The sequence below is a fragment of the Taurulus bubalis genome (genome assembly GCF_910589615.1).
Source record: "Taurulus bubalis genome assembly, chromosome: 14".
NCBI lineage: Eukaryota > Metazoa > Chordata > Actinopteri > Perciformes > Cottidae > Taurulus > Taurulus bubalis.
The window spans coordinates 18,683,118-18,707,623 of record NC_136602.1 but is presented as its reverse complement, the minus strand read 5'-3'; the positions used below and the strand labels follow the sequence as shown (position 1 = coordinate 18,707,623).

The 24,506-nt window shown below is 43.3% G+C and overlaps 1 protein-coding gene across 3 annotated transcripts; it reads right to left on the bottom strand.

Moving 5' to 3' along the window:
* Window positions 1-974: 974 nt before the first annotated feature.
* klc1b (kinesin light chain 1b) lies at window positions 975-24,048 on the bottom strand. 3 transcript variants are annotated; one of them, XM_079229658.1, is made up of 16 exons: window positions 24,011-24,048; window positions 17,045-17,315; window positions 16,607-16,837; window positions 15,755-15,836; window positions 14,743-14,971; window positions 14,512-14,599; window positions 13,719-13,820; window positions 13,026-13,199; window positions 12,350-12,449; window positions 10,669-10,718; window positions 10,361-10,428; window positions 10,123-10,231; window positions 9,469-9,621; window positions 2,790-2,917; window positions 2,555-2,612; window positions 975-2,463 (listed from the first exon to the last, which is right to left on the bottom strand). In XM_079229658.1, the coding sequence occupies exons 2-16, from the start codon at window positions 17,291-17,293 to the stop codon at window positions 2,389-2,391; spliced, it is 1,896 nt and encodes a 631-aa protein (XP_079085784.1). In that variant the 5' UTR covers window positions 17,294-17,315; window positions 24,011-24,048; the 3' UTR covers window positions 975-2,388. The 3 variants fall into 3 exon arrangements, with proteins under 3 accessions (XP_079085784.1, XP_079085785.1, XP_079085786.1); XM_079229659.1 differs by lacking the exons at window positions 975-2,463; window positions 2,555-2,612; window positions 2,790-2,917 and adding an exon at window positions 4,056-6,315 and having other exon boundaries at window positions 9,496-9,621; XM_079229660.1 differs by lacking the exons at window positions 975-2,463; window positions 2,555-2,612; window positions 2,790-2,917; ... (2 more) ...; window positions 10,361-10,428; window positions 10,669-10,718 and adding an exon at window positions 11,971-12,102.
* Window positions 24,049-24,506: the final 458 nt, after the last annotated feature.

Here is a 24,506-nt window from a genome sequence, read left to right as displayed (position 1 = left end):
TCAACCTGATCACTGTTCACTGCAACGAGGCAGAACACTTTGTCGTGTAAACAATTCAAATTATGGAAGATGAAAAAATAGAAAATATAATAACTCATATATAAAACAAAAACTATTGTTATATACATGCATCATGCGTCTATTATGTTTTATAATATATTATGTTGATTTCCTTATCCATTAATCTCTCTGTATCACACCTCTATATTAGTTGGCTCTATAATTCCTGGAGGTAAGTTGATGCTATCATATCTCCACCAGCTGCAAAGCAGCACATTCTGTACATTTAAGAGTTGGACAGCTAATAAATGGCACAAACATCCTGCCCATGCAAGAGGTCCCGGCCCACTGGTAGGACTCTATGTGGGATTGGTGCCATGCTGCCGGTCCAGCTGACCCCTAGATGGCTGATGGAAATATAAGGTCAAACCCAGTGTCGCCCCTGATAGCACGGGGCTGCAGTGAATAGGAGGACGCGCAGCTGTGGAAATAAAATGCAAGAAACTTGAATGAGAAGTTTAAGTCTCTGAGATAATGGGGTCGACCCTGAACCAGGAGGAGCCCGACAGCTCTTGGTGGAACAAAACCATCTTGGGGTCAGTTCACTTAAAGCTCCCAGAAGTGACAAAGGGTTGAGGCTCCACATTAAAGCACTGACATACTGAGAAACCGGGCTGACTTCTACCGAGGAGGAGGGACAACTCTGGGAGACGTATCACATCTTGGCAAGGCATCCGGGTTCCCACACTAACTTAAGACACCGACGTAAAAGATCTCGCCTGGTGGAATGCACCGAGCTATAATGTGCAGGGTTAGGGACAGGGCAAGGCAGAACACTGGCATTATCTTTGTCAAGAATTCTTAAAGCCAATTCATTAATTTATGAACAAAACTAATTTCAAATCCAGAAACGTATATCAGCCACGTACAATCAACAAGAATGAATGACGAAAACACAAATATCAATAGAAAATCGTAGGTTTTTATTTCTGCTTCCGATTTGCTATCAAGACATTATTCATGACGTCTGGGATTGATCAGATCCAAACAGATGCAGTCAACCAACGATGCTGGTCTATTCCCGTTCATATCCTGATGAACTCTATGATTTGTGAATTTCCCGATCAGACTCTAAACGTATATATTTATTACAAACGATGAAAGGAATAACACGCAAAACAATCAAAAAAAAAAGAAATCAGAACAATTACAAGACATTCCAGTTCTTTTGAGCTTCACAAAAAAAAAGAAAGTCCAATCAAATATAGAAGACACTCATCTGAGAATTGTGCAAAAATCATTATCACATTTCTAGACACACACCACACATTTTAATCACTGTAAACAACATTAGAAGATGGCAATGTCAAAGTTGGCAGCTGGATCCTGCAGAGGAAAGAGCCGACCTGCAGGAGTCCTGCATGGCACCGGACAACATTCAGGACGACCAGGATCAGTTCAGCCTCATCTGTTTCTCTTTCTTTTTTATTTACATACAGTCTAACAAGTTTAACATTCCATGGTTGTGTTTCTCAGTACTCTGACCAAACATTATAAAATATATGACTCCTGCATTTTCTCTGCAGAGGACTGGAATCTCAAAGCTGTTGAGGTTGAAGCAGCAGCTGTTTCCATTTCTGAAAATGTTTTCCTAAACTTTTTATGAAACAAAAAGGTATGCCTAACAAGCCACATGACTCAAATGTCACCCTGTTTCCCAAAGCTTCAACCAGCACCTCGCTTTGCAAATAAATCTCAAAGGCAGAATCATTAAAAACGGAAATAAAATGATTTTCTTTTTTACAACTTTACATGATGTAATTTCAAACCCAACCAACATATCTACTAGATTTCAATTTTTTTGAGAAAACAGAGATTGTATTTCTCATTTGCGCTAATAAACCTAATGAATGGCACAAGAAGAAGAGAACATTAAAAAAATAACGGAAATATCTCAAATCAAAACAACGCAAGGAGAAAAATACCAGAAGCAGCGACCGTATGGCAACGGATGCAGCCAAAGATTCACAGTGATTATGAAGAAGACGGGGAGGTGAGGGTCGTCGTCTTGGCCACATTCAGGAAGCATCGTGCTCCTGACACCAATGTTAGGAGCACGATGAGGGGGGGAAATAAAATCCGTCTCTGGAAGACCAAACAGCAACACCCTGGATTTAAAACAACAAAAAACCACTCCAGTTATGTACGTTTATGTTTTGGTTCTGAATGTTGGAGGAGAAGGGTCTTTGGGTTGGGCGCCGACAGGCCGAGAGAGGAGAGTGTGTGTGGGGAGGCGGTCTGGTCGTGCGGATGGAGGTCATCGCGGCTCAGGGGACGAGCCGAAAGGGAAGGAGCCTCTTTGGGTCCCTGAACGGATCCGCCTGCTGCTCAGTTTCCAGAGTAGAGGTTCACAGTGCTGGAGCTCAGGCCCCGGCTCTCCTTCAAGTTACCGCCGGCCCGAGTCTGAGGAACAGAAGAAGACCGACATGACCTTTCCGATAATACAGCCCAAACTGAATGAGATTCAAAAGAGGAAAACAAAAGTGTTGCTCACCTGGAACGGGCCCTCGGTGGTCTTGTTCAGATAATTCAAGGAAGCGGCTCGCTTCATGCTGTTGGACGAATAGCGAGAACAATGTTCATACGGTCTGAGATCAGAGCGCGGGGGGTTAACTTACAAACTACCACGAATCGACTTTCCCACAGACAGCGTTTACTACTTCAACAAGAAGAATCACTGGCTTTAAATGCTGCCATTCTTCACAACGGAGGATTCCTTCTGCTCTTACTTGGTGCTGCGAGGTTCAAGCGGCCCGTTGCCCTGCAGCTTCTTCACCAGCAGCTCGCTGCTGCGACGCAGGACGTCCCCGAAGAGCCTCCCCAGAGAGCCGCTGCGCTGGAGGGCGCCACTGCCGTCCTGCGGACAAACACACACACGCACACAACCGTCAACCCGTCTGCAAGAAGTCAGAGGTAAATCTTCTTCTTAGCTGTTGTGTAGGCCAGTGGTTCTCAAACGGCGTTACGTGTACCCCTCACGTACGTGAGCTTTAAAAAATATATATATTTGAAATTAGCATCCATTCAAAATTGTTATTTAATAAATATTCAATGAGATTTACGTGTAAATTCATGAACTGAATTGTATATATTCCATGTTAAATCAGACACTGATGGCACAGCGCTGTGTATTACATCTTTTTTTTAACCCAAAATGCTTTACGCTAGTCGGGGGTCCTCGGCTGAAAATAATATTTCACACGAGGTACGTCACTGACAAAAGGTTGAGAACCACTGGTGTAGGCCATGTTACAAAATGGCTGGTTGCAGCCAAAACAGCATGAAGAAGCAGGCTTTTAAATATTTTTTTACATGAAATTATTTCAAGAACAATTAACGAGATACTGAAATACTTAACTAGATTTATAAATGTGTGCAATATAAATGACAGCAGGACCTCAGTTTGCACATCCCTCTTGTGATCGGTCTCATTGAGGTCAGTTGGTTATGCTGTGTGTTTATATCTTATTTGCCGTGATCAGCGCTTCATTGATTATTGGAAGGTAATCGGCAACTATTCTCATGATAGAATAATAGTGCTGTTTCAGCATCTTAAGTCGTTGTCCTTCGGGTGGACAAAAGCAGCAATATAAACACGTCACTATATTCTGACTATTTACAGGCTGAATGTTTCAGAAATTGTAGTCAGAAATTAGAAAATGAGATATTGAAAATGACACTCAAAGCTTCTTCTGCTTCTTAATTTTTTTCTCAGTGTATAGTAATTTATCCATCCATCCATCCATTTTTATCTTAGTCTTCTGCTCGTCACACACCAGCTGTCCTGCATAGCGTGCGTTTTAATGACCGGCCAGTGAAGACGGTATGTGTAGCGCCTTCCGGCTCTGGTGAGACGCAGCACAAAAACTGTGCCAACGGTGTTTGAGGTGTGATCATCATAATGCGATGCGGGCGTGTCGCCAGCAGGGGGCGCTGCTGGCAAATCGGAGATGAAAACTAAAAGGAATCCCAGATGTGCAGAGAAAAGACAAAACTTCACAAATGGAAAAACTTTATTTGAGAATACCAACAAGTGTTGATGCAATAATCGTCACAATGCAGAATGGTAAATATAATGCAGTCCTACTTACTAAGATAGTGCTTAACGACCTTACCATTTATGTTCTTCCACTTAGGGAAACTGAAGTCACACTATATATGTCGAGAATAGACAGTTCAATAAATAAGCATTCCACTAACACAACAATATTGTCATAATTATGTGATGTACATAGTCAATTCTTTTGTTCAGAGTTGCATTAGAAGTATAGGTGTAGTCATTGGAAGGAATGAAGAATCAAGGCAAGTAGCATACTGAAAAGCCGTATAGTGAATGCACTTGTCCAATCTATAAATACAGCCTACAATTACACTTTAAAAGGATGTTAAAGTCATTTTACATTCAGTTAGTTAAACATCTGAAATAGCACGTTGATCTTGAGGAAACACTCGCACTTGAAATTCCGGCGTCTTAAAAACATGATTCACCAAAGTGACAATGTTGACTTGCTAAACAACTGTGTAAGAAAAAAAGGCAACACACTCCATTAAGCTTTGTGTTCAAATTACAGCGTCTGCAGCCAGACTGGGCCAGACTGCACCACCAGAACATACACAAATACACACTAAAACTACGGTGGAATCCAGGCTTCCATTGAATAATAACACTAGCTTCTACTCCTGCACCAACAAATAAAATGTACGTCCATTATTTTATTTTTTTAATCAGTTCTCTCTCTCTCTCTCTCTCTCTCTCTCTCTCTCTCTCTCTCTCTCTCTCTCTCTCTCTCTCTCTCTCTCTCTCTCTCTCTCTCTCTCTCTCTCTCTCTCTCTCTCTCTCTCTCTCTCTCTCTCTCTCTCTCTCTCTCTCTCTCTCTCTCTCTCTCTCTCTCTCTCTCTCTCGTCGTACTGGCTTCAAAGCATCAGACGATGTTACCGTGTACGTATCGTACCAGCGTCGTGTGTGTGTGTGTGTGTGTGTGTGTGTGTGTGTGTGTGTGAGAGAGAGAACACTGCATCAAACCAAGGACAATGACGCCAGTGAGAGCGGCTCACACATAAATTACCATGGCAACAACTGCTTGATGCGATATCTGACCAATTTGCCGTCGACTGATGCCGGCCTGTCTGGTCGTTCACAACACTGCGGTTATTTGTTGACCATCTGCTGCCATAATACTCAGCCACAAAATAATTTAAGAAATATATTTTAAAAAGAATGTAAACAAAATTATACAAAATTGAAATGAAAAGGAAATATATCTATAAAAACAAAAATGTCAACGCTCCCTTCTAATTTACAACTAGGCTTCAGAAGAAGTGACTCTTGTTTAGCATGTGAAACTATACAGTACCGTTATTTCCAAACTGTTTCGGCAAATAATCTCATTATTGTTAAGATAGTCAAAACCATAAAACACGCACACAAAGTCAAAAGAAATACTTTTCTTTAAAAAACAAAACACAAAAAAAGATACTAATACGGCTAAATACAGGCACCAAGTTGGAAGCTAGCTTTGAGGTCAACTTTCATTTGTTGCAGAAACAGACTGCAAACAAGTTCACAGTGAGACTCAAAGCAGAGCAGCTGTGGAAATTAATCATTTAGCAACATAACGTTTTATCTGACTGAGGGTTGGAGAGACGCCTGGAGCTGAGGCCGCCATCAAAGGTGACACTGATCCTCAAAATCTTTCATCTTTTGTCTTCTTTCAATAAATTACTTCCCTGCTTTTCTTATCAAGCCAAATAAATCTACAGTGTACCTATGAACATCTACAAATGGGTGTGAGAGAGGAGAAATGTGCAAGTGGCTTCCTCAGGGAAAAGATTTCACCCACAATTACTATTTTTTTTGTAATTATTATTATGATTTTTAAATTTTTAAGTGAGAGAGGGAGTTGAAGCAACGGTTTCTGACATGGTGGACTACACAGAGTTAGTGAGAGGAAAGGATTGAGAGAGTGAAAGAAAGAGAGAGAAGAAAGAAAGAGAGCACAGATGAGAAGACCAAACGTCCCAGCACTTGTCAGGTGAAGAGGGAGGACAGAGGTGACAGCCAGCGGGGCGGGGCGGGGCAGGGCGGGGCGGGGCGGGGGCTTTCTGAGCCTCTGCTGGAGGCGGCACCGGGAATGGTAGAGGAGCCGATGGCTTTGTTGGGACAGAGAAGGCCAGAGGGAACGACAACACGCATCCTTTTTGCTATTGTGTTGGGTAAGGAGAGAAGGATGGAGGAATAATCTTGATGGCTTAGGCCTGATGAAAGAGAAAAAGAGAGAAAACAGACAAAAACGGCACACATTGTAAGATTAAAAGCTCTGGGTTGGGTTTCCTACGCTACTCACCTACTCACTGGAACATCTGAGCTTCATCCCCTTTTTTTCTACACTTAGCTGCAATAGTCTGATGTTATAGTAAATACATAAATATCTATCCTGCACCACGTTCACCGTCCTAACTGCAAATCAAGGCCTGGTTACAGCCTTTTCTGTGAAGAGAGTACGCAAAGAAAAAGATCTATAAATCCAGCCGCACAGGAAGTTGTGCTTCTCTTTGAAACATAGCAGCTGTCTCCGTCAGCGCTGCAGTGGGTTGGCGGTCGCAGTCACCGTGACTCAGCCGTTTCTTTCTTTCCGTCCTCTCTGGGTACCGGGGAGCCTGGACTTGGCACACTGCGCTCAGCCAGTGACTGTGCACTGCAGACGTGGCACATCTGCAACATCAGCAGTGAAAGGAGCAGACTGATGGAGCTACTACACCGATCACTTCTTTACAAACGTCATTTTGGGATTCAGAAACCCTGCATTCACCTCAGGAAGATCACATACCCTAAAGCTGCACTCGTCTCTGATGAATGATGAAACAGTCTCTTAATACTTCGGCACTAGCCTCGGCTTGCACTGCGCTCCTTTACCTCAGTGACGAATGAGCTAATGGTCTGGCCCTATCTATTATACCACTAATCCAACCCACCCAAGCATATTGTGTCGAGGGAGAGATCAAGAGGGAGAGTACAATCCACTGAGCAAGAAAAAGAGGAAATCTGATTGACAGGCTGATTGGTTGTCATGGCATGAGTAATCAACAAGGAATGGGGGTTAGTGACAAGTCAAAAAAAAAGAAAAAAAAGGATGAAATCTGGACAACATGCGAACAAACAGGCAGCCCGTTGAAGCGTCTAGCCGGGATGAGCGCAGAAGCAACAGCAGACACACAGACTTTGTAAATAATCATGCTTGAGGACGCACAGACAGACAGACTACCACTTAACCTGAACACAACCACGAATTTGTGGCACTCAAATTAGCCCCATGTAATGAATGAACCAGCAGGTATTTGTATGCGAGTGTTTGTGTGACAGCACTCCTGTAGCCTCAGTGGCATGTCGGCCCTCCTGAGAGCAGGGTGAAGACATGTTTGGGCAACGCTATGCAGTAAGGAGAGTGATATTTCTGACGAGCACGCATCGCATCACACCATCACTCAGCAGACACCGACACACAAGAAGATAGGACTTTACAGGCCTAATTTATTCAACACAGGGGAAGCTGATGTGAGGGGTGTCCCCAGCTTTGAATGGAAAATGAATGGATTGATGGACGTTCTTGAGCAATCTTTTAGTCAAACGTGCAAAATGTTAAATTATAAATTAGCTTGCGGAAAGGAGGAAATTATAAAAAATAAAAAACATGAGAATGCCGCGAGTTTGGACAGCGCGCGTTTCATTTCTACTGCCGTGGTCGTGACGGGAGAATGAAATGCTAGCGCGCACCCATCAACCCTCCGCGTGCCCTCACACGTCTCAAACGCAAACAAGGTGCACACTCTGATGAATACGCACGCCGTTGCATGTGCTGGAGTGAAACAGTTTAGAGTAGCTGTGTTATGCATGGCAACACATGTGTGTATGTGTGTGTGTGTGTAGAAGCTTTTCCATTCACACAACAGTAGCCAGCAAACAAAAACCCCGCCTTTCTACCTAATGTTACTCAGAGAGAGCAGCAGATGTCAGGTTAACAGACGTCAACCATGTGGAACACACAAACACACACACACAGTCCATTAGTGTGCATGTTAAGGGTGAGCCCAGCAGGCGGGTGTTGCTACATGCATGTTTTTGGAACTGGGTTGGCGCAGTGAAGGGCGTGGCTGCATTCAAGTGAGGGGAAAAGGCACAGGCTCAGACGAGGCATCTCTGCTGGCAAAGTCCTGCCCTCTGGTTTATGTAAGCCTCACCAGAGGGCTTCTTCGGAGCTGGGATACACAGCTCTGGCAGCGTCTATTTTTAATGCACGCACTGCCACGTTGAATATCATGTTTTCAGCACCGGCCTCCTTTTATAACGAGGACAAGGAGTGACGAGTCCAATGGGAAACACTGAGCAGAAGACTTAGTGCGAAATTAAAGCACAGATTGTTCAGTCCCAGGCAGCGCGGCCATTATAATTAGACGATAAAAAAACAGTAGTATGAAGAGTTACGTATCAACCGCCCAGTTTACTGCGAGGAGTGATGAGCATCGGAGGTATTGGGAAACATGTCAATCGTGTTTAATAGAAGAAACTACAGACGTCCTAATAGGGGTTTCGAGAGGCTGCATCTCTGCCAGTCGCACAAAAGAAAATACATATTTCATACGTTGCCAGGGGAGCCACAGAATGAGCTTGTGCCTTTTCCTCTTTCTTTTTGTTACCGCTCTACTTGAGCAGAAGCATTGCCAGCATGACATCCACTTGTTAAAACGAGACACTGGAACTTCATTGTCAAGCAATGGACAACAAAAAACAACAAACATGAACTTCTAGTCCAAAGCAAACTCAAGATGCTGTCAAAAACAACAGGTCAGCATGCCGAGACACTCAATCAGCGATACATAATAAAAAAATTGAAATTCCAGATTGACCTCATGGGAAGAACAAGACACATCTACAAGGCGTCGATGGACTGGTACAGATACAGCTCACTGAGAACTGGGAATGAGCCGCTATTCCACCGATTATGACTCAAAATCCTTTTCTTAAAAAAGCAGATTGAACCACTTGGCATTATACCTCGTGAATCTAAAAACTACTCATGAGGATGTGCAACACTGACATCATAAAATAGATCCTGAAGGAATGACTCATTTGTAGTTTTGTGCAGTTTGACCACAGCGAGGAGAGGGCTTCCTGGCCGGCTCTGATCATTTAGGTACAGGAGAGAGAGGAGTCCGCTTCCTGTTAAGTACAGGACCCCACTTACAAATCACTGATCTAAAAAGACAGTCCTCTTTTCCCTCCCCCCTTTTCAAACACAAATGAGTCACCGCTCTGGACCAGTCCACTCTCACCCGTGTCATCGTGAACGCCACATTGTTCTTCCGGTGAGGTCACCGGCCGCGTTGACTCGACTATAGTGGATTTGTACTCACCCCGTTCCACTCCACGCCCATACTCACTTCCTCGCCGGTCTCGGAGCCGCTCTCATACTTAACGCTGCTCAGGCTGTCCCGGCTCCTCCGCCGGTCGCCATCCGTATCCTTCAAGATCTCCACCACACGTGTCTGGTGGATAGGGTCGATGCCCTGGTGAGAATAACGCACAGGTACGACACACAGACACAGAGAGACGTCCCGTAGTTAGATGTAGCTCGCAGGCAGACGCTGGCTCGTTGATGAGGGTGAAAGTGTAAAGTTACATGGAGGTATTAAAAGGGGGGGTTATGTTTTCCTTCTCTTTTAATGCATTCACAGGCACTGTTATAGTGGCGACGCAGAGACAAGCGGACATTTTAAATGTCTGTGAGATGGGAGGGATGTTAGGGGAGAGAGGCTCTGTGGTGGTGGGGCTGTCAGTTAGAGATAAACCACTTACTGTGTTGCTCTGGATCCATAGCATTGTAGAGAAAGGGAAAGAAATATAATGAGATTTTGGGGAGACATATTTGGGATTTTACAAAAAAAAAAAAAAATAAAAAAATAAAAAAAAAAAAAAAAAAAAACACACAGGAACAGACAAGTTATCTGCATGCAAAAACTTAAAAAGAAAAAAAAATTAAAATGGACTAGATAGAAATTCCAGCTGACCTGCTTGCGAGACCTCACAGCGCACTCCTCCAGGGTCTCGGCAGCCTCGAGCTTGCCCTGCCGGCGGTACAGGGCGCCCAGGTTCCTCAGGGTGGTGTTCACTGTTGGGCTGCACACAGAGACAGAAACCAATATATCCACCTGAATAATTCAAGTCGTGACTCGTCTCTTGCCTTCAGCACGTGGTCTGTTAATAATGACCAGGTTGTAAAAACAGGCTTATCGTGCTCCGCCTCACCTGTTGACTTTGCAGGCCTTGTACCAGCCCCCGTACTCTCCGTATGGAGTGTTGTCTCTGTGCTTGCCCTGGAAGTAAATAAGGGAAAAGAGGAAGTGACAAGTGCGTGAATGGGAGTGAGTGCTTTGAACCGGATTAGCAGCTTTCTTTTTCTGTTTGCATAGAAATATCATCGGCCTACTGGGGCTTACATTGTGAGAGAAAGAGAAGGAAATCAACTGTATGTCACTTTCCAAGAAATTAAATAATCACAATCTTACAGATTTCCTTCTTTTTAATATTTGTCTGCTCACACAACGCCTCCTCACCTTGCTCTCCTCTCGCTCCTCTGCATGCATCCAGATGGGCTTGTTTTCAGCTGCAGACAAACAGACAGGAGAGGTGGTCGACATGGAGAACAACAGGACTGGGAAACAGCTGAACCGGCTGACCTCAGGGTGTTCAGATGGGAAACACGAGGAACTACTGATGCTGCCGGCTGAGCGTGCTAGAATAACGCTGCAGACCAGGGGAGTGAAATCAGCCACTCAGTGCTGCAGTTTGTTTATTATTTGGCCAATTATATTCTTCCTAATGAGACGATCTAGCTCTTGGATAATTTTTCTATTTTATTTAAAACTTTATTTAACCATGAGAGTCCCACTGAGATTAGAAAACTCTTTTCGAGGGAGACCTGGCCAAGACAGGCAGCAACATAAAAAACACATAGTTACAGAAAGAAAACACAGAACAAGACAAGTTATAAGAAACTAAAAGCTAAGAGACAGTGACGTAACTGAGTCAATTTAAGAAACATTTACATTTTTGGGAACCTGCCTCTATTTCTTTCATTCTAGATTTAATGTATTTGGTTACTCAAATACAAGAAGAGGCTGGTGAACTCTGAGATTTGGCGCAGACAGTTTTGACCTGGAGTTTAAATACTGAATATTAAACACTGTTGAAGTGTTAAGGACAGTAGTTAATAACATAAAGCCTGATTCATAAAAAATGCATTACTGAGCGTATTTAGAAATACTGCGAGTACTTTCTTTAAATTGTTTTATTTCTAAACACTTATTTTCATATTCTTAGGCAAAGAAGTTAGGAAAGAAATGGCTACGCACCATTTTCCTGAGCGGAAAAAAAGCAAATAAAGATATATAAACGATCGACCCTTTTATGATACTATGTAGTCATTATCATTTATTCATGCAATATATTAATTAAATATGCATTGGAAACAAACATCGCACTTATAACTAAAAATGTTAAATACATTTAACACAATGTGCTCCTGCTTGTGCTCAAATATAAAACCAGTGGGTTTTTTTCTTTTCATTCCCGGAACACAAAGTGTTGCTGCTTAATGTTGCTCTGCTGCTTCTCTTAACCTTCAACTCTACGAACAGTTTTTCAAAAGATATCCGAGAGCTATTGTCAAGTTAAGTGACACATGAAAAATAAACCTCTCAGTAAAATGTGAGATGCTTTTTGCATAAAAGGCACCAGAGCAGTGCATTGTGTCGAGTCCCTTTCATTCCTTTTTTCAAAGCAGTCAATCTAATCCCTGGAGGAAGGCCCACAAAAAAACTCAACTTTAAATTGAAAGAGAAGAAAATTACAAGATCTTTCAGACAAGTAAACTCTTTATTCTTTAAAAAAAAGTTTGTTTTGAGTCTTTGTGTCCTCTGAATGGAGAAGGTTGGCACCTTGCTTTGAACATCGTCCACTTTTTAAACATCTGTCCATCACTCACTCTGCTGATGTGGGACAAACAGTAGATGCAACATCAGACAATGGTGGAGGAAAGATAAAAAAATGTAAATCTAATCTGTGTATTATGAGAGGATGTTTGATGTGACCCACCACCATGTCTCTATAAACATACATCGTATGTATAATGTGTTTCTAGGTTGAGGGAAAAAACGATCATCGACCACAGCAATGTGAAAATAACCTCTCAAATACGTGCCGCCATTTACCGCAAGCTACGCTACGTGGCCTTACCATCAACGGATCCAAACTCTTTCTCGTGAGCACGAGTCAGAATCTCTTTGTACAGAATCTCAGCCTCCTTGTATTTCCCCTGTTTGAGAAAGCAGGACGCCTGAAGAAGAGAAAGAACATTTTAGCGTTGGATCACATGGGCCTTTTGACTCACAGTGGGACTCCTCAGACACAATGACATCATAGCACATTGATGATGATGGAGAAGCAGTATGGAGACAGTAAGGGGGGGGCAGAGCCAGGACAAAGGCAAGAAGCAGAGGAAGCAAGGTAGTAGACAAAAGGACGAGTAGCTTGGTTCCCTATTAGCGACGTTAAACAAATTTGCTCTATAAAAACACCTCTGAAGATGCGGCGAAACAACATTATATTCAACTGCTTTTCATGCCCTTTAGAAAAGCATGTGTGCACCTTTTGTCAGGTCAGGGACAGTGTAAACCTGAAGAAACATCAGTTGAATCTGATGAAGTTTGACGTGTTTACATGCCGACCGCCTCCGTAGAGACCAAGCTCTGGCGTACAGAACAAGTGAGTGATTCTGTTAAGTAAACTCCGCTCTTGGTACATTCAAAGCTCAGGAGGTACTGTAACTCTTGTTCAAACAAAAAGCATGGCATAGGGTTTGAAAGGAGACGCACGATAAAAGCGGGTGTGGCAGTGGCAACTCGTCTCTCACCAGGTTGTTCTTGGTTTTGGCCACATTAGCATCATCTGGGCCCAGCCTGCTCTCGTAGATCTCCAGGGCGCGGCAGTAGTAGTACTCCACCTCCTCATACTTGCCCTGGTTCTGGCAAAGCAGAGCTAGGTTGTTCAGCTGTTTGGCCACATCTGGGTGGTCCTTCCCCAGGACCTGAGGGGAAAACAAGAAGCAAATGTTCTCAGTTTGTGTCCCCGACTCATTTGCTCTTGGCATCTCTGCCTTCTGCGCTTCTCGCTGCTGTCACCGGGAAGCACGGCTGCAGACACTCAAGATCTAATAAAAGGCCGGTCGATCAATAGAGGGCACAGAATAGAGCTTTCAGGCAAAGAGAGACTCTTAGTATCCAGCTGGGCTCCGTTGTGTATCCTATCTATCTCCTGCATCGCTCCCCAACGCCTGCTATCCAATTTCAGCTGTGTTCTCAATTAAACTCCTTCAACACGGTAATTGGCCCCCAGCGGAAACTTCACAGAAACTTTGAAAAGATCATTTGCTCCCCTATTTATAGTCGCTGGTGTTAGAGTAGCTCCAGCGGACATTTTGGAAATATTATCACTGTTAATTACTTTATGACAATGAGATAATTGTTCACTGGTTGAGCCTTGAGGTGAGGCCTCGGTAGCTCTGCTGTGGACGGCTCTGCCGGTGCGATCCAGGGATGTGGCCTACCTTTTCTCTGATCTCCAGAGCCCTCTTACACAGAGGCTCGGCCTCCTTGTACTTCCCTCTCTTTCCATACAGCACGGCCAAGTTGTTCAGCGTCGCAGCGACCTGGACATTCAGAGAGAGAGAGAGAGAGAGAGAGAGAGAGAGAGAGAGAGAGAGAGAGAGAAAACCTGATTAAGGCCACTTCCTTTACTTTCATACTGGCAGCTTAGCCTCACATTGACATAATTAAATGTACTGCAGTCTAATGACTTGCCACAGTCCTCATTTTTTTAGGTTTTCAAAAAGCTCAAAGCCACCTGGATTACAGAGGATTGTAGTACCCGACTCTGCGTCTCATTATTCTGTATTGAGGATCAGAGCGAGTGACACGAGCAACAATACGAGACAAACTGCAAACCCCACAGAGCTGCAGCGACTAGCACCTTTAAGAGCTTCCTCCAGGCTTTACAAGGGGTTTCCGTGCCACAGGCTAAATCCATCAGACAAATCTGCTCTCAAAGGCAGAGAAATAAGTAGCATAGTTGAATGTTGTTGTATTCTGACTGCAATGCCTTTGTGGTTTGGTTCATGCTGGATGCATGTGCAGACATTCAGGAGCTTTGATTGATTAGTTTAAAGTCTGCGGGCACATGTTACATTTTAATGTGAAACAAATAATCCATACAGACCGAGTAGAACGGTAAATACAGTTGACTGTTTATTGCCTCTCTGAGACTACCGACGAATCCAATCTATCTAAAAATTAATATGTCCACATGAAGATATGGTTGTCATGACGATGGCGGAGTCTTACAGCGGGATGGTCTTTGCCCAGGGTTTTCTCACGGATGGACAGAGCGTCGTTGAGCAGATGGGCGGCCTCTTTGTATTTGTTTTGATCCCTGCACGAGTGAGAGGGAGAGACAGCATGAGGAGACTGAACGTTTATCGCTCTTTGACAAAAAAAAGGTTGCGACGTGATGAGCAAAACAAGAAGAATAACAGTAGAACAAGCAAACGCTCCCATATGGAGAACATGTCTGACCTATAGACCAAGGCCAGGATGTTGAGCATGGTGGCCACGTCAGGGTGGTCGTGTCCAGAGGTCTTCTCCAAGTCCTCCAGAGCCTGCTTGCAGAGGGGGACGGCCACCTCGTACCTGCCCTGGGAGGCATACTGGATCACCAGGTTGTGGAGGGTTCTCAGGCGGGCTGGGATCTCATAGCCTCCCTGCTGGGCTGCAGCCACGGCCGCACTGTTGTGTTGGTGCTGCACTGTGGGGTACAGGGGCCACGAGCACGGGGCAAAGGTCAGCGTCACGGGCAACGGGTCAAACCAATACCCAATTATATCGCTAACTGCATTTCATGCAAACAATACTGTGGTTTCAAAGATTTATAGGATTATGGGGATAATTCAATTAGTATTTAATGAGATGACAACATTCTCCACCCAAGTCTCCTGGAAAGTCGGGTTAATTTACTCAGATGGAATGTGACACCAGATAATCGGGCCTACATTGCTGGATTTTTCTTATTCAAAATCAGGTGTGATTATTGCTAACTTTGCCGTTGAGCTCTTTGAACACGATTTGTGCACAGAAAGGAGAACGTTCCCTGCTGTAGAACTATGGAACAAAAAGGTTGTGCATCCTACTGGAGAAGTCTCAATTGTTTTACTTATTGAAGAATTGTCATCCGAACTACGTCACACTTGGTGGGTGTATTGCTGGGCACCTAAGGGCGTCCCTTGCTAAATTTGGTGCGATTTGGGCACAGTCAATATGAATAAACTTTGAGTAAACAAGCAAACAAAGGCTCTGTGCAGCAGAGGGAGCGGAGCTCTGCACCGGTAATGTAATGATCCGTTGTTTTAATCCAATACTATGAATACATTTCTCTCAAAAAGTATTGTTAGCTCTTTGCTCGACAGTATTACTATCACATTTCGGAACCGTTCCTCTATCTTAGAAAAGCTATGTTATCGGGTTTCACAGTCTTATGGGTGTGTATAATGTCATAATGTCGGGCTGAAGCGCTTAATACGGCCGTTCCTACTTCCTTGGCCATGCTCCTCCTCATCATTTGGGAAGAGGTCGTCCAGGGAGTCCTTCGGTGTTTCCCGGTCCTTCTCCTCCTGCTGAGAGGATAAAACAAACCTGCCAGTCAGATCTTCTAACAGACAGCGGGGAACCACAGACGACCACCTGGAAACACTAGATCAGTGTTAACTACGTTCTTTGTTGACGGTTATTTGATTTCTGTGGTGATCTCAGAGCCAATCAAACCTTGCATAAAGCAGTAACGTCAGCATTATATCACTAATAATGATCTCAGAAGGACTTTCACACAGAAGCCTGCTAAAAGCTGTAAAATGGAGAAAACATCCCCAAGAAGAAGAATCCTTTCTGGTATTGGCAGGATTATTTCCTGCCATAAGCAGTAAGTGGACACAGGCTATTAGAGCCTTTGTTTTGTGACTAAGAATAAGGTCAGAATAAGCACCATTGGATCAATAAGGACCAGAAAGCCTCATTCCTGGAAGGCCATGCCGTTGTGTGTTCTTTCTCCTGTATCGAATATCAGACATTTTGCTGCACCTTATAGTTAACTCAGTCATTTTAAGGCAGATTCAAAATAAAACATAGTTCCAAGTTGGTTAAAAACACAGAATTTGTACTACAACTTCCTATTATGCTCATTATAACTAACACGTCATGTCTACTCTACTCCACTCCACAAGCTAAATAATTCATTAGTGCTGTTACAATGAGAACAATCGAACCACAACACACACAAAATTGTGGAATTAAAGAAATCTCAATTTTATCAACTCAATCTCACAAAAAATATATATTAGTGACCAAGTAATAATCTGCAGATTGATTTGCAATCGTCTAAAGTACTTACGGTGGGTGAGACGTCCTCGTCGTATTTTTTGAGCTGGTTCATGAACTCCAGGTGCTTCTTCTCCTCCTCCAGCTGGGCCACGTTCTGCTCGCTCTTCTGCAGCTTCTGCTGGGTGTTGGCCAGCTCGTCCCGCAGCCACTGGTTTTCCTGGCAGAGCCTCCTCACCTGGGCGCGCAGCTTCTGCTTCTCCGACTCCACCGCGTTCAGGTGGTTGGACAGGGCCATCATCACCTGGGATAGAGACAGCATTGAGGAGCAACTCGACAAGGAAGAAGCGTTTGCAGCGGCAAAGCTGGAGAAGACAAACGTGGGGGCTGATTCTGAATGAATCATGATCACCACACAAGCTCAGTATAGAATGAGGAAGCAGAAGTACACATTTTCTTCGTTGCTCATATCATCCAAGTGACAAAACTATATCTACTCATTAAGTCTTACCTGTGCTTCTCCCAGGCCCAGTTCAATCATCTCCACCGACTTGCGGAGCAGGTTGGACTTCTCGTGCACCAGGTTTGCCTCTTCGTCCTTCTTTAGGCACTTGATGGTCTCCAGGAGGCTGTGGAGGATGGAGTTGTGCTCGTTCTTCAGGGCCTCGAGGCCCTGGATCACCAGCTTCGTGTTGGAGATGATCTCCTCCTGGGAGAGCTTCTCGAGCTTCTCTTCCCGTGGATACACCATGATGGACATATTCAATGTAGCTCAGGAAAACCTGTACAGATTGAAAAAAAAGAAAGAAAGAAAGAAAGAAGAGGGAATCGGCTGTTACAACAACAGCAGCTGCCAAGGACATTTTCGTAACCGTCTTCCAACGATGCAGCTGTGCTAGTTTAACACCGAAATTCCCAATACAGAAGGCGAGAGCTTGACTGAACTGCAGCTGTCACAACATGGCTCGTTACTTTTCCTCCATTTAACCAAGTGTATCTTTAATGTCAGAGGATCTCAAACTGATCTTAAAAACAACTCTCCATTCTTGGTTAAAACATCTCAAGGTCTGGCGGCGTAGAGCCCCGCCCTTGATGCAGACATCACAAATTAATTTCTGTGCTCGGCTAATGAGTTCATAGCATGACCCGCGCGCAACACGACAGCCGTAAAAGTGGAAATGTTTTATCATGTTTTATGACTGCGGGGGAGATGACGGATTCAAATTTCATGAGCGAGATAGGTCAGCATTTCTTTGAGCCGCTTAATTAGACAAATTCAGAATGTATGTTTGTTAAATGAAACGCATAAACTCTGCTCCAAAGTCTTGTGAATAACTCAGCTTTGATGGTTGCATGAATCCAGCTGAGACCGACGGAGCAAAGACGTGCGTGACGTGCCTGCTTTATGCATAGCCGAGGGCCACGGGGACATATTATTTTTGATGGACCGACGGTTAAGCTTGTGGCACCTATAATAAGCTCTAGTTGGGAGAAGAGCTGCAGCTTGCGGTGTGAACAGAGGGCACGCAGATGCTGCAGTGTGGGTGCCTTCTGCTGCAGGCACTTTATCCAAACGGAGGCTAAAGAGTCGAGGAGAGGATGACATGACAAAAGCCTCAGTATTATGGCTTAGCAGGTGGTCTGGTCACAGAAGAAGAAAAACCCAGTGTCAATAATAGTGTTCTGAATAAATGTCAGCCCTTTGGTGAGCGCATGGAACATGTGCCATTTTCCCCCAAACAGTCTGAAGATAACCGATGACTCAGTGAGCCACGTAGCTGTTGGCTACATTGTGCAAAACGTGGCCCTGCCCTTTGGACAGGGGTCCAGGCAATGTGGAGCTTGTGCACTATATTTTAGCAGCAGTGAGGCTAAGAGGTCAAGGATGAGGGGGCTCTCAGTGATACACACCAGCTGAGAGCCATCTGCCAAGAGAAAAACCTATCCTCCACCATTAGTGAGCCACTCCCTGTTTTGCTACTTGTATTTCAGCAATTGTCTATTAAAAGCAGCGAATGGAGGAAATACAAAGAAGGAAAGCCCGAAACAACTAGAATAAATAGCTACTTGCTTTGTGATGTGGCAACAGAAGAGACACTTAAATCACGTTGATGTGACCTGGAAACAACGTAGACACACGCAAACCCCTTTGAAAAGATTTTAATTGCTGGGTTGTGAATCAAGCTGTTTGAGAAGTCACACGATACTTAACAGCTGTTGGCAACTAACAATTATTGTCATTATATTCGATTCATCTGTTGATTATGTCAACGATTAATTTTGTTGTTTGTTTCATGTTTTGTCCGACCGACAAATCGTTGCAGTTCTACTGCCCACCATCATTTCTTAGCTTCACGACCTCTTGCAGAAAAGGGAAAAGAGAGTATTTTTCAAACAACACATCCAACTGTTGCTAGTATCCAGTAAATGCGTCTCATCCCCAGATGTTATGCGTGTCCCATCATATAATCACGGCTGAGTTCTGTCAGGAGAGCTTTATTTATGTTGGTCAACTAATGACCAACTGGATGTCAGTCTGAGGAAATGAGCTTTAATCAGAATGACACTGGAGCATTCGTACCACCAGCTGGAGGCTCACGGTGGGCAGAAGATAATAAAAAGTGTCACGGTAAGATAACACTGGAGTGGGTGGGAGGATACCGAGAAGTCATATCTGCTGGAAGGTGAAAACCTCGCAGCTCGCATTGATATTGTTTTTCCTTCCCTCCAATTAAAAGCTTTACCATACTCTGGTTCATGAACCCGCTTATTTACATCCATTGAAGAATTCAAAAAATCCATAATGTTCGAAAGGAAAGTGTATGAGTTGATTTCTTTCCTCTTATCCTGCAAAAGAAGCTTTTCTGTTAAATTCCTAAAGCCTCTGTGTGGAGAAGGCAAACGTGATGAGTAGTTAGCATGATGCAGAGAACATAGCATCTCCTTTAAGCTGTTACAACACTGACTTATTCATATTAAGCATGTCTCATCTGCAATTTAGTACTGTAATGCACTTCATATACAATTATCTCTCCTCCATTTTACAGTTAGAAACAGCAGAGCAGTAATAAAATTAAAAAGCTAAATCCACAGACAACCAACCTCTTTAGAGACCAGCATGAGACAAGATCCATGAAGCACTTTTCATCACACATCAAATGACCCCATTCAAATGAAACATCATAAATTAAGAGTAACATGCACTATTTCTAAACCACTTCAAGAGATTATCATCATCAAATAAATAAATAAATAAATATATATATATATATATATATATATATATATATATATATATATATATATATATATATATATATATATACACATACACACACACATAAGTTAAGGAAAAAATGTGATGCATTTCAAACTCAACCTTTTTTATTATTAACTGAAAGGAGGCCAAACATCGAGATCAAACCAGCATATTTCTGGTGGGAATACATTTGTGCAAAACGGTTGCACATGTTTATTACTATGCTAAAAACACCAGAGGGGTTATGGTCAGTGGTTGCAGGCATCAAGAACAGTTAAAGCATCAGAAAAAAAGGATCATGAGTGAGACAAGAGTAGACCCCACCACAGATAACCGACTCCCTACTTTACATAAAAGTTTATTCAAATGCTACAAACAAATTAAGCTGTACTCTCATTTGCGTGGTCAAAGAGATGGACTGTCCTAAATAAAATGTGGAGTTATGCAGCATCGTGAGTCATATGTTCGAATGCCATGCCACAAAAAGAGGTGAGTCCCTCAGTAAAATGGCCGGGAAGAGATTATAAAACCAGAACTCTGCATGAAGAACTGTGAGAAAGAGAAGTTTGCTTTGCCATGGGGAGCCTAAAAGTACTTTTCCCTCCTGATAAGCGCTGGCACCAAAGCTTTTACCTGCTCTGAACAAGATATGAAATGATCCATTTGAAAGATCAAGCATATTCACAGATCACACAGCGCATTACCCTGAACAGTTACTCGAGTCTCAGCAGTTAAACGCCTTTGTGGATGAAAGGCACGACTAGCCGAGTGTACACAGAAGCTAACAAAGAGAATAAGCGCTTTCATGTCAGTCGGGGGGAGAAACCTTCAGCTTTGCCTTGAAAAAATACACAAAACACCTGTATAAAAAGGACTTGTTTTCCTCAGACAGCTGAAGTTTATATGTTCCAAGTCTTTAAACGAGCTGAGATAAAGTCCAACAGGCTGTTGTTTTCCTTTACAAAGACGTCCTTGAATTAATCTTTAACATTTACTTTGTTGTGTTGCATATAAATCACGTGCAGCCAAACAGGAATCATAGCATCAAAGGTTCATATGAAATACAAGTCATAAGTTCGAGAATATGACTTTTCATACTGCTTCGATACAATACAAATGCAGTCACGCTGCATGTTCCTCACACATTACATTATATGACAGCACATATACACTGGATTTGGGCTTTTATCCAAATGCCCTCATGATCAGTTAAAGGAATCATCAGGATCAAGTTGTATTTAAAGGCTTAATAGCAGCGGGTTAGGTAGCTAGTAAGAAGAAATGTCCACGACTCAGCAACAAAGTAAACATGGACGAGCGAGGAAACCCTTTTCGACATATCCCTCAACTCAGAGCTACATGACCTCCACGTTAACATGTACGCAACATAGATAAGACGTGGTGCATTTGCAGATCTTTCTGCTGCCACTTATTGGTGCTTTGCAACAAATGGAATAGTGTATGTAATGTAGCTTTACAATGAGGACCATTAGAGTGGGATCATACAAATTATAGGACCATTATAGTGAACGACGTATTCAAAGCAAAGAGGTTGTGGCTTTTTTCATGAGGAAAAATGATGGGGAACAACTGACAACATATGAAAAAAGGGCAATTTACACTCACAGAGAATGTTAACATCCATTAGAAAACCCACTAAATGCATACTAAAGGCTAAATAAAGCTATAATCAGTCATACTAGCATGTTTTTCACCGTTCCAGCTTGCTGGACCAGAACACTAACCTCGGTTTCAGTGGCAGATCAGAGCCTCATACTTTGGAACGGTGGAAAGCTGATGAAATAATGACTCCTCCTGCAGCAATAGCGCTACACGCTGGCAAAGTGCATCATGAAAATGGCAGCGCTAATCCAAAGTGATCCTCCTTGATGGAAAACAAAACCGTCGGTGTTAAACACAGGCCAATAAAAACAAAACAGGACAGTGACGAGTGCCGGCGGTTGTGAGAGGATGACGAGAGCTACTTGAGGGATGATGATGACCTTCCCACTGCTCTGTCAGAACAACCAACATCAGCTCGAGGCGCACATCAAGAGACGGCCCCGCCCACGGGAGGAGAGCAGAGTGGGGGGAGGGAGCCGTCCTGATCTCGACTCTGCTCCTCTATACTCTTTAGACACAAAGGAAGAGGTCTAATGGGGATGGACTCAACAACACTATTTACAGGCACACAAATCGTTTCACATGCCACCAAGGATGAGGGCACACAACACACTGCAAAGTCAAAACCTGCTGTTTCGAGGTACGAGACAGTGCATGTGAAAATATTACACAGATTTTTCGATAGCTCCAGGCCCTACATTCTCACAATAGCAACAAGCAATGCGTGTCTGGTGAGTCCATTTTTTTTAAGGTTACATGGTTAACCATTACATTTCCCTGATGATCTAAAATGCAACCAAGCAAATAGTCATAAAGTGAACCATTTGTAGCCCCAGCAAACACTTGCAGCGCAAAGACAGAACCACAATATAAAAGAATCTAATTTGTAGCAACAACAACAACAACAAAATTTAGAACCTCATTATTAAAATCTGGTTTACTAATTCAAACTAATCTTTTCAAAAACCAACTGAATAGACAAGTCTTAATTTGACACAGGGCGAGTTTGATGACTCAACCTGGCAGGGGATCAACAGTCATATTACTTTCCATAACATGCCCAGAAGCCAATGCAAATATCCTGGAAGAGACTATGGTGTTTTAAGACAATTGAGAATTTACAGAAACAATTTTGTGGACTCTGTATGGACTGGTTTATTCCCGTCGAGCGGTGGTAATCTGGACCATCTACCTGTCGTGTTTGTCCATCCAGAGCTCCACTCTCGTCATTACTCGTCATCTCCAGAGAAGCCTCAAGTCTTATATTATCACACCATCATCACTCAGTCCCCCGTTTCCTCTTTCTCTCCTTTTGCACACTGATCTTTCAAAGAGAGAGCCAGTTGAATAGCCCTTGCTTGTGTGCACTTGCTTCTGCCAAATGTGCATACACATAAAATCTTATTGATTTTAGGGCGGGATAAAAACTCCTATTAGGTTGGCTTTTTTATTATTATTGCATGGCTGACACAAAAGTGTAAATGCTCTCACTGAACCTCACTTAAGCGCTGAGAAATACACACAAAACTACAAACCATTGCACAAGCTATGGAAACAGACCACTGAGGAGAGGGTGCGGTGCTGGTTGGCATTACAATAATAAAACACGAGCATAGGAAACGGAAAAAAGGTGCAGACTGCAGTGGGTGCATCAACAAGCCATCTACATTTAGACGCATTTCCTGTCTACTAGATGAAGTTTGATAGCATCAGATCACATTACCTTCCTCTGTTTTCTCAAACACACACAAACAGCAATCCAACAAACACGGGTCGCATCACCGTCAGACACAAAGGAGAGTCAACCATCTAGGAGGGTGTGGCGAGGTCTGGGACAGCCAGGAGGGAAGTGACACTGTCCCCAGAGTCATCATCTACCAGACCACCGACACTATCTGCAGCGGGGCGGTTTCCCCACCGCTGGTCGTACGAAAACGTGTCTGCCTGGATGTTGCTACTGACGCAGAGAGACGCCTGACCTACGCTGCACTCCTCGGGTTAGAGACTCTACCTGGTGACACCTGGTGCTGTGAGGTCCACACAGTCCAACAACCGCGTCAGCAGTCGAGCACAATGGTTGACATTATATTTAACATCATCGTTGTAGCTCTCCCTTAATGACTCTGCATAACCTGCCCGAGCTTGGAGCACAATCTCAGAGTCTTCTGAACATAAAAACAACAGATTAGATGCTCCGTCATTTGACTAGTTTGTTGTGACTTTCGCAGTTCTCAACGGGGCTGTGCTTTTTCTACCCACCTACAGGTTCCATGTGAACAATAACGACACGTTTAGCCAATTATTTCATTCACTAGAGTTGCCATCAGATTTTCTGGACTCGTTAACGTAGCTAACCTCCTAGTGAAGCTTGCTTTTTTTGATCAGTTAGCGCCCCGGTTAGCGACTAGCTCGCTTCAGCTAACCAGCTAGCGTCACCACTCCCTAGTCTGCGAGTTCACCCGGTTCAAACCGCGGAGCTGATGATTTATATTTAGTCATTTAGATTGATACCACTCAAATAAACAACAACATACAGACGTAGCTAACACCGGTATAATATCAGTTTGTTAACATATAACGTTTGCTATCACTTACCGAGAGCTAGGTCTGACGGGTAGCTCAGCCCCTTTAAATCCAAAATGTCTCCAGCGGAGCAAGATTCTCCCAGCAGCCTCTGCGGCTGAGTTTAATTACAGTGACGTCATGTTTTGTTTTCGACACTGCCAGACCTCTCTCTCTTTCTCTCTCTCTCTCTCTTTTCTGTCTACTAATACACATTTGTTTTATTTGGAAAATAAAATTCTTCCTGCAGATATGACTTAAATCGAACTTCAAAGACAAATTACACTTTACTAGGCCATAACTAAAGATAATATAGTGAAATTGTGTGGTTAAGTTGTGAACAGGTTACAGTTGTGAACAGGTTATAGTAATTCTACCAGTCCAACATTTTTATTTTTATTTATTTTACCTTTATTTAACCAGAAAAAATCAATTGAGAACCAATTCTCATTTACAATGATGACCTGGCCAAGAGGCAGTAGCACAGTCCACACAAGTGACATAAACAGCACAGATACAATACAGTATG